Below are 10,310 nucleotides of genomic sequence, written 5' to 3'. Positions count from 1 at the left end.
CTCTCTCTCTCTCTCTCTCTCTCTCTCTCTCTCTCTCTCTCTCTCTCTCTCTCTCTCTCTCTCTCCCTCTCTCTCTCTCTCTCTCTCTCTCTCTCTCTCTCTCTCTGTCTCTCTCTCTCTCTCTCTGTGTCTAAACATGGTGTGGAACAGCAGACGTGTTTCAGACCTGTTGCCAGCTAGTAAATCTTCATACTCGCCCGTCACATGTTTTGTTCGCAACCACAAGACTAGAATGACAATTCCTGCTTTCCCGATTTGTCACAAGCCTTCTATCAAGTTTCAGGAACGCAGACGCTCCGTCTGAACATAAAACAATGTTCCGAGCCCAGTTGTGTTGTTATATCTCCAGTAATCTGTCAAATATCAGATCGACTCTCGTTTACTTTCTTAATATGAAACATTCTGTTTCATCTGCCAAAGAATGCAGATGTTAATTATTAAATGTTAATTTAACAATAGTTGTATTTTATGTGTGTATGCAGATGCAGACCATTCACACGCTGACCACGCACGTGCTCATTCTTATCCGATGGACTCTTTCAAACCTCTTTGAAGGCCGGTCCAACCGTGCAGGTGTTTCTCAGGTTAACCGGCTAGCGTCTCACGGGCAGCGTGACCGCGGTCAGTCCTCCCCTCCGGCTGCAGCTGCCCGCAGCGATAAGACGATTGTGCTCGACTGGTCTGTTTTCGCTGGGAAATGGGAGAATATGCCGTTGATATTTCACTGCAGTGTAAAGCTGAATGTTGGCAGCGTCACGTGTGATCGTGCTGCGCCACGTTTGAACACGTTCAGGTGTTACAATACTGACAAGATTTATGGTTAGTGTTATTATAGACAGTAGAATATTCTGCAATTAAGTCGTCTTTCTAAATAACATATTGAAGCGGTAGTGAAATTAAAAGTGATTTGATAACCAGATCCCAGGAAGTGACATCATTTGGAAACATATACAGTGTAACATTGATGAGTTTTCTTCTTGGAAGTGTCAATTTACATAATGACTTCATTAATTAAAATAATATATATTTACTTATAATTAAATTCTTGTCATTTTATTCACTATATTTATAATAATTATGAACTTTTACTATAATGTAATTTTCTGCAGACAGTAGAATATGAAGTCATCGTTTGGGTTGTGTAATGAGAAGTCTTTGATGTGCGAGTTTGTGCAGACTGTGAGAATGAATTGGACACGGGGGGATTGTGGGACCCCATTGATCATTGGCCATTGGACGGGGGTCGGGGGTCACACCCTACCTAATCCAGCTCAGGGTTCGATGAAAGCGGCAAATGCGGAACAGACCGACGAGGTTTGCGGTTGTCAGAGACGCTCATCACTCATCTCACACGCTGGATTTGTGGACGTCACTGAATCCTGAGGACTTTTACAGGAGATTTCGCACCATTTTCCCGCTCTGTTGTCCAAAGCAATAGAAAACGAGTCGGGTTTATTAACTCAATAGCCACTTCTGATAATAGTTGATTATTTCAGGTTTCTTTTTCTAATGGTGGGTCGGAGGAAATACGTAAATTTGATGTCAAATGTTTTCACAGAATTCATTTGAAAAGGACTGAGGATTGTGTTCAGCTGCCAGTACGAGTGGAGTACTTTCAGCTCCTGTTAAATCCATTCTGTGCACAAAACGCCGCAAAATCTGCCAGCTCCATTTGGGTCTGAACATGAGCCAGTGTTTACTGATGAGTGAACGAGAGGGAAGAGGATGGGGCTGATGTATGAGCTGTCTTGACTTCTGTGTGAACTCAGCGGGGTCAGAGATCTCTGACGTGTGATTTACTTCCCACACCTGGAGAACTCACTCCGGTCTGTCCGTCCGTCTCTTGTGCTTGTATCTCGAAATCAATTCATTCTTAACTGTGAATCCGGAGTAAAATGTTTTTTTAAACACGTCCCGTTAAAAGTTTAGCGACAGTGTGTGTGCTGGGTTCCTGTGTGATCTTGCAGGTTTGTCGTCATTTTGTTTCTTCAAAGTAGCCGAAATGAGTCGCCGGGTCGAGTCTTCAGATTGTGGTTTGTAAATATTCACCCGGATCGGCGCGTGGCGGCGTCCATCTCTTGTGAGAGTTACAGACCTCTCCTGGAGCTCTTCATGAATGTAAAACAACAGTGAAATATAAAGACTGACTTTCTGTTAAAGGTGAGGGAATAAAATGGGTTCATTCTGTGAGGACGGACCCCGTTCAGGGCCCCCGCTATGTTTATACATCACAGAGAGCCTTTAAAAGGCCTGCCTGACACCAGCACTGTTATTAATGGATATACACGCTCTCTCTCTCTCTTCTTTTGTATTGCTTGAATCTGATTTTTGAACTTTCTTTTTTATGAAAGCTCTTAATAACTGGCATCAATCAGGCCCTTCACTTCATCTCTCTTATTAACTCTTTTAACATCAGTCCCGATGGCGCTTTGTTTTCTCAGTCCTGCGTGTTTTAAAACCGACGCCAAACTGTCAGACGCGCAATCGCTTTGTTTCCGATGGACACTGTGCATCAGGAAAGACTTCGGAAGATGCACCTCTCAGAGACATAGACAAATATACACCGTTTTAGATGTTCAATTACGACTTGGGGATTTTTATGAAAATCTCAAATTCAACCAAAAAACATATTTTTCGCTTTTTCCTGCAACTCAGAATGATTGTCATGTGATTAGCTGCTGCTCCATCGGTGTTACGTGGTGCGCTTGACAAGCTTGTGCAGGCCGAAAGACTGAAGAAAATGACCCTGTCCCTCCCCGTCCGTTGGATGGCCGTCACCTTTTTCACCTCTTCCGAGTTTGCCGGTCTGGTTTCGCCAGTACCTTGTCATTTCTGCGTACGAGTAGTAATACCAAAATGTATAAATGTGTGAAATTTTTTTTAATTTTTTTTTGTGAGTACCCTCCATGGTACAATTTTTTTGTGTGTGTGATTTTTGTATTCAGCGTGTTAAACTTCATAAAGAAACAGTAAAAATGAAAGGGAAACAAAACTTGTTACATTGTGTTCTTTGCAGTGTTGTGGACAGCGAGGACACATGATTCACGTTATCATTTAAAGAACACAATAATCATCAGCTTTCATATCTGTTGATGTTGAAGGATGTGATGTCTGTGAGAAACGCTGATGCATTGTTTCGGATTGAGACCCTGATGATGTTTTCAGAGCGTCTTGTGTCACGGTCTGTCCTGGCGTCAGCGGTCTGTCTCAGAGGCTCATGGGTATTTTTTGGTAATCTTGTGAAGGCCATAAGCATCTGTGGCTTTATCTGCTTGGCAGCTGTGATATCAGACCGGACACACGCACACACTTCAGAGACCTGTTAGCATCTAATGTGATGGAGAATGGTTGTGTTATTGATGTGAAGGTTTGAGGTGTTTTCCTGTTAAATCTCAGCGGATGTGAATGTGTGGTGAGCGAAAGGTTCGGCACACACGGGTAACGCGAGCTGCGAGTTTGGATTGTAAACTCATCTGGTCTTCTTCTGTTATTCTAGCGGCAGTTAAACTCCAGGCAGTCTGTGCACTCTATTAAAATGCCTCGCGTGTTTACAGACGCTACAAATCTCAGCGCTCACCCCCACAAACAAACATCACAGCTGATCATTGAGCCTTTCTGCTGGAGTCGCGTGATGTTGGGAATGATTGACAGCTCGTATGGGAAGCTCATTTACAGTAGCTTGTAATGTTGTGGTCTGGCTGGTTTGGGTCTAGACTCTTGAAGAGCGTCTAAACACAGAGCTGATAAATATTTCACTGTAAAACCTGCAACAAAACCACTCGCAGGAGTTGTACATCATCACAAAAACCTTTCTTTTCTTTTGTCTTTTTCTTAAAGGGACACTTCACCCAAAAAGACAAATTCTGTCTTTATTGACTCGCCTTCGAGTTGTTCCAAATCTGTTTAAAGGTCTTTGTTCTGATGAACACAGAGAAAGATATTTGGAAGAATGTCTGTAACCAAACAGCTCTTGGCCAACATAGACTACCATAGTAGAAACAAATTATTTATCAAACATTCTATATCAATTTATTCTCTATATGTTCTATATAAATATATATAGAATTCATATTTGTATATCGTTTTTTGAAATTTTTCAAAAATCATGTTTTTTATTGTGCGTTCCAATTAATATCAATCAAACTGCAGTTGATTTGTTTTGATTTAAGCCATAATAACTCACAAAATTCAGCTAACTAACAAAATAAAACACAAGAAAAACATGATGACATCATAAAAAACATGATTTTTGATTTCATTTTGGAACCCAACTCTTCATATATATATACGTATATATATATATATATATTATGTTTGTTTTATATATAAATTCTATTTAAAATTCTTTATCAATTTTGCACAAAAGAAGATATTTTGAAGAATGTAGGAAAGCAAACAGTTCTGGGCATTTTCCCCACTATGGTATTTTTGATTTCAAGCATTCTTCCAAACATCTTTCTCTGTGTTCATCAGAACTTGAGAGTGGGTAAATGATGACAAAATTCGTTTTTTAGGGGTGAACAGTCCCTTTAAGACTCTTAAACATGCTCGGTGGATTCCAGCATTTTAACATGAATGTGTCTTTCTGCAGCAAATGTGTTGGACAGCATGTTACTGAGGAATTCTGGGAAGGCGACAGTGGGCAGTAAGAAGGACAGCAGCACAGCACCGGTGATTCCAGAGGAAATGTTATCATGTCACTGTTACAATCAATGTCCTGAAGACTCCATCAACAACACCTGCAGGTACAACACACACACGCACGCACACACACACACACACACACACACTTCCTCTCAAAGATGTATCAGACGGATGGAGTACGGATGAGCTGTGGGTGAGACTGGAGTGAGCATTATAAACAGCTCACGACAAATCAGAGTACAGATATTAGGAGCACGCATGACATCACAGGTCAAAGGTCAGCTCATGTTGTAATTGATGATGACATCCACACAGGACGGACGGCTACTGCTTCTCTATGGTGGAGCAAGAGGAAGACAAAGCTCCGGTCATCGCTTTCGGCTGTCTGTCATCTGTGGGGTCAGAGTTTCAGTGTAGGGTGAGTTACACACACACACACACACACACACGCACACACACGTGTGTGAGGTCTTCTGTCCGCAGCGCATATGAAAATCACACAACCTTGTTTATCAGGACACAGGAAACGCTCGTCTGAGGAGAATCATGGAATGTTGCACAGCTCAGGACTACTGTAACCGAGACTTCCGTCCCACACTGCCTCCGCTCAAGAGACCCGGTGAGACACACACACACACACACACACACACACACACACACACACACACACACACACACACACACACATAGCTGCCATCATCCCAACAGCAGAATGATGTTCTGTACCTTTACCATCTCTGCCAGATGTTGAGAGTAACAGAATGATCAAGCAGCTTCAATAGAAGATTGTATTTGAATTGTTATCTGGTCAACGCACGCGAGAGTCATATTGTGTCATGAGACACGTGTCCGCTGGTATTGAATGAAGTGACACACGCACACACACACACACACACACACACACACACACATGCAGTGCTGTTTATGGCCGTCTCTTGGCTGATGGCTTTTGACAGGTTCAACTGTTACAAACCGCAGGTTTTTGGGGGCTGCTGGGATTGCTGGGGCAGGGTCAGTCTGCAGTGGAAGCGTGTTCTCTGTCTCTCTAATGAAAAGGACACGAGTTCTCACGGGACAGATTCTGTTTCTGACATGCGAGAATCTGTCACACTGCACGACACATCCAGCTCTCAGTGTGTGTGTGTGTGTGTGTGCGTGCGTGTGTGTGTGTGTAAGGTTAGAGTCCCAGCGAGCGGCCGTCCCACGAGCGACTCTCAATGGTGTCACTGGTCAGAAACTCGAGCAGGAAGAGACCCAATCGATCGTGACTCGATTACCTCTCCGCTAATTCTCAATACACACGCACTAAACAAACTCACACGGAGAGAAAGACGATGGATCACACGACAGTCTCAGAATTGAAATGAAGACGAACACTTGTGGTTTGTTGATTGAACACGGGCGTGTTTTCTCCGTCTCCTCCTCAGATCTGGACGGCAGCGTTCATTACATGGCTCTTCTGATCTCTGTTTGCGTCTGCTGTTTGCTTCTGCTCTTCATCTTTATATTCTTCTACTACAGGTACATCACTGTTGTCACATCTTGTTGAGCTTTCTCGTTTTTGAAAAAGTTCAGATGTTTTTTCACATGAATGGTGTGTGTGTGTGTCAGAAACAAGCGTCAGGCGACACGAGCGCGGTACAGCAGGGGTCTGGAACAGGACGAGACCTTCATTCCTGTTGGAGAATCTCTGAGGGATTTGATCGAACAGTCTCAGAGTTCAGGCAGTGGTTCAGGGCTCCCTCTGCTGGTGAGAGACGATCATTACATCATCACTCAGAAAGAGAAATGAAAACAATATCAATATTTTGAGCAAAATTAATAGAAAGACCATTTCTAGATGTATTGTGTCCATTCCAGTCCAGTGTTTGTTGAATTTCGACAAAATCAAACCTCAGGAGTGACATAAAGACACATGAAAACTGTGAGAGGTTATCACATTAAAACATTTTTCCTAAGTAAATATGACTGTTGTTTTGCTTAAAAGTCAATCTGAACTTGTTTTCTTTGCTGTATTTGAGGTGTGAAAAAACACAGAGCATCTTTTCTGTTATTTTCACCTGTTTCTCCAGTTTTCATTTTCTGCAAATAAAGGCAAATAGAAACAATATTATTATGTGAAGTTTGGGAGAAATATTGTTAGTAGTTCACAGAAGAAACAAAAACGATGATTTGACCTAAACACATTTGAGCCAATCGTCTCACGAGACCTGTCACAAGTTTTGAATCGTTGTACATTTACATTTAGTCATTTAGCAGACGCTTTTATCCAAAGCTGTTTACGAATGAGGGAAACAATAGAAGCAATTGGAGCATCATAAGGACAACAAAAAGCATAGGTGCAATAAAACTGGTCTCATACAGCCCACCACAGTATACATAAGGTTTTTTTTATTACATATATATATATATATATATATATATTTATATAGAAAGAGAAGAAAAGAGATAAAAAGTCCGAACTGATGGGTTGTATTTTCGTGCGCAGGTGCAGCGGACGATCGCCAAGCAGATCCAGATGGTGAAGCAGATCGGGAAGGGTCGGTACGGTGAGGTGTGGATGGGCCGCTGGAGAGGCGAGCGAGTGGCTGTGAAGGTCTTCTTCACCACGGAGGAGGCCAGCTGGTTCAGAGAGACCGAGATCTACCAGACCGTCCTCATGAGACACGAGAACATTCTGGGTAAAGACCCGTCTGTGTTCTGACATGTTCTGTTTTGTGGTCAGAAGTTGCAGGTCTGTGAAAGCATGTCGGGTTGTCTTGGCAGGTTTCATTGCGGCAGACATTAAAGGCACGGGCTCGTGGACGCAGTTGTACCTGATCACAGACTACCATGAAAACGGATCACTGTACGACTACCTCAAATCCACCACGCTGGACACCCTATCCCTGCTGCGGCTGGCCTACTCCGCCGTCTCGGGTCTCAGTCACCTGCACACGGAGATCTTCGGCACGAAGGGAAAACCGGCCATCGCACACCGAGACCTGAAGAGCAAGAACATCCTGGTGAAGAAAAACGGCACCTGCTGCATTGCGGATCTGGGACTCGCCGTCAAATTCATCAGGTAGAAGCGCGCGGACACCTGCCCGATGGGTTGGATGTACAGTAAATGTTCATGAGACGTCTAACTGCGTTTTGTTTCGCGCAGTGACACCAACGAAGTGGACATCCCTCCCAACACGCGGGTCGGGACCAAACGCTACATGGCGCCGGAGGTTCTGGACGAGAGTCTGAACCGGAGTCACTTCCAGTCGTACATCATGGCAGACATGTACAGCTTCGGTCTCATTCTGTGGGAGATCGCGAGGAGATGCGTGTCTGCTGGTGAGCACACGCGAGCACACGCACTCCACTGCATTTAGCGTGAAAGTCTGCGGTGTTTATTCTTAAGGCATCAGATGTAATAAAATGTCCTATTTATACGGTGATGTCATGTTTTGAACAGGGATTGTGGAGGAGTATCAGTTACCGTATCATGATCTGGTGCCCAGTGACCCTTCATATGAGGACATGAGGGAGGTGGTCTGTATTAAGAGACAGAGACCCTCTTTTCCCAACCGCTGGAGCAGCGATGAGGTACAAACATCAAACCACATCTCATCCAACAACTACAGATGTATTCTCTAAATAAGACGTTGCCAACTTTGATGACATATCAAAATCTAATATTGCAAGAAGGCAGATTTATTTTGAATAGAAGTGAAGTTTTATGCATGAAATAAATATAATCTCGAGCCAAGTTATATTGAGTATCGTCTCCAAACTCATGCATCAAGAGAAGACAAAGATAAATTGTAGATTGTAAAAAAACGTCTTAAAGACTATTATACCATGGTCTGTTTGAATACTGGATTCTGATTGGCTGGAAGGTGTGCATTAAAAGCCTTTAACGCATGGGTAGCTCAGGATAAGTTTGATTACATTTCAAATTAACTGACAAAATAACAGTCATTTTCACCTGTTTGATCTAAAATAACACAGTAAACATCAATAAAAGCTTTAACTTGGCAAATGACCATGGTATAAGCGGGATAATCCACGGCTAGCCGTGCATTAAAGGATTTTAATGCACGACGTAGAGGCGAAGAACCACCCGACGCGAAGCCGTGGATTATCCCTTACATATCATATACGTAGCACATATACATCTACACAAATAATAATCTTCTTTTAATAAGCTTTAATTTGTTTTGTGTTTTGGTTTTTAGTGTCTGCGGCAGATGGGTAAACTCATGACAGAATGCTGGGCGCACAATCCCGCGTCACGTCTGACCGCACTGAGGGTAAAGAAGACGCTCTGCAAGATGTCCGATTCTCAGGACATTAAACTGTGACGCATCCGAACGTCCCGTCCACAATGCAGAGAGAGGCGCCAACAGATTTATTCCTGCTTTCTGTGAAAGCTCAGACAGACAGACAGAAGCACCTGCAGGTCACACCCCGTCGCACACGAGAGTGTTTGAACTCTGGTCATCATTAGTCGTAAAATAAGATGCAAAGACTCGATATATAAAAACATCACTCCATAAAAACTTCAAAAGCGTGTGTTTAAAACCTTCATCAATCCTTGAAAGAGAAATTCTGTGTTTGGACATTTCTTTTTTTCATCTAATGTTTCTTTTGATGCCGATTCATTTTAAATGATGATGAACTTTATTGTTTGGCTTGTGGTCATGTTAAACTCTCTGCCTGTTTTGTTACTTTGAGAGCCTTGCAAAATATGAATGTAAATATTCAGTGTTGTCAGAGAAAATGTTCACCCTAAACGTTTGTACAGGATGTTTTGCCGATCGATTCAATTTGCCTTGTGCCTTATTTAACATGTACACCTCTAATATTTGATAGTTTATGTAAATGGAGTGAAATAAATGTATGTATGCGTCTAACATTCCACATTTAATAAAGTGGATTAAATTCTAGTGGATGGTCTCTGCCGTTTCATTCGGTATATTGAAAGTTTAAATGAAGAGCTAAACTGGATTCACTAAATTATAAATTCATAAGAATGTTCTTAGGTGAAATTCTTAAAATTTCTTTAGAGGTTTAAAAAAATTTATGATTTAAGACTATCAGTATTTATTTTGATTAGCTGGTAAATCCAATGAACATTATTGACAGACATTTTACAGTTTTACAGAAATAAATATTGAAGCATAACACAGGCACGCTTATGAACTGTCTAAAGGCAACTGGTGCAAAACGCACAATTCACCTCAGAGATGAACCTGATGAAGAGATTCATTAAAGTTTCGCTATTTTATTTGAGCTATTTATGGATTAAGTGCTGCTTAATCTTTAAAGTTTTTATGGGCGTAAATGGCACACTTTAAAAAATGTGTGTAGTATTTTGTAGTTTTTACAGATGTTTTCTGGCAACCAGTTTTTTTTATGTAAAACTCACCATTGCCACCTTCACTTTGCTTCTGTCATACATCTACAAAAGCTCTCATTGCCAATTAAAACAAGGTTTAGATGTTCATGGTTTTTGTTGGTCACAAATTTGAAGACCCAACAAAACAACAGGAAAAGTAAAAGCAGCTGAAGAAAAAAGTAAGACAATTCATCTGCATGATTTATTCATGCCGCAATGCATGCTGGGAGTAATAAATGAGTTTTGTGTCTATTTATGATGGTACCCAGCATGCGGCATGAAGCTTTTCATTTGA

General features: G+C 41.9%; 1 protein-coding gene across 1 annotated transcript; it reads left to right on the top strand.

The window, feature by feature from the left end:
• Positions 1–4,532: 4,532 nt before the first annotated feature.
• LOC130551147 (bone morphogenetic protein receptor type-1B-like) lies at positions 4,533–9,798 on the top strand. The gene is made up of 10 exons (XM_057328695.1): positions 4,533–4,745; positions 4,960–5,062; positions 5,161–5,263; positions 6,072–6,165; positions 6,256–6,394; positions 7,133–7,325; positions 7,411–7,708; positions 7,793–7,968; positions 8,090–8,220; positions 8,853–9,798. Exons 1-10 carry the CDS (start codon positions 4,576–4,578, stop codon positions 8,976–8,978), a joined length of 1,533 nt encoding a protein of 510 aa, XP_057184678.1. The 5' UTR covers positions 4,533–4,575; the 3' UTR covers positions 8,979–9,798.
• The last annotated feature ends 512 nt before the right edge of the window (positions 9,799–10,310 follow it).

Source organism: Triplophysa rosa, unplaced genomic scaffold (genome assembly GCF_024868665.1).
Source record: "Triplophysa rosa unplaced genomic scaffold, Trosa_1v2 scaffold6_ERROPOS1493707, whole genome shotgun sequence".
Classification (NCBI taxonomy): Eukaryota; Metazoa; Chordata; class Actinopteri; order Cypriniformes; family Nemacheilidae; genus Triplophysa; species Triplophysa rosa.
This window is presented reverse-complemented; position numbering and strand designations above follow the sequence as displayed.

Bases quoted from the DNA above. Each gene is read 5' to 3' on its own strand.
- LOC130551147 (XM_057328695.1), top strand. From the start codon at position 4,576: ATGTGTCTTTCTGCAGCAAATGTGTTGGACAGCATGTTACTGAGGAAT. The intron at 6,166-6,255 runs GTACATCACTGT...TGTGTGTGTCAG, and splicing joins TTTATATTCTTCTACTACAG to AAACAAGCGTCAGGCGACAC. The intron at 7,969-8,089 runs GTGAGCACACGC...TGTTTTGAACAG, and splicing joins GAGGAGATGCGTGTCTGCTG to GGATTGTGGAGGAGTATCAG.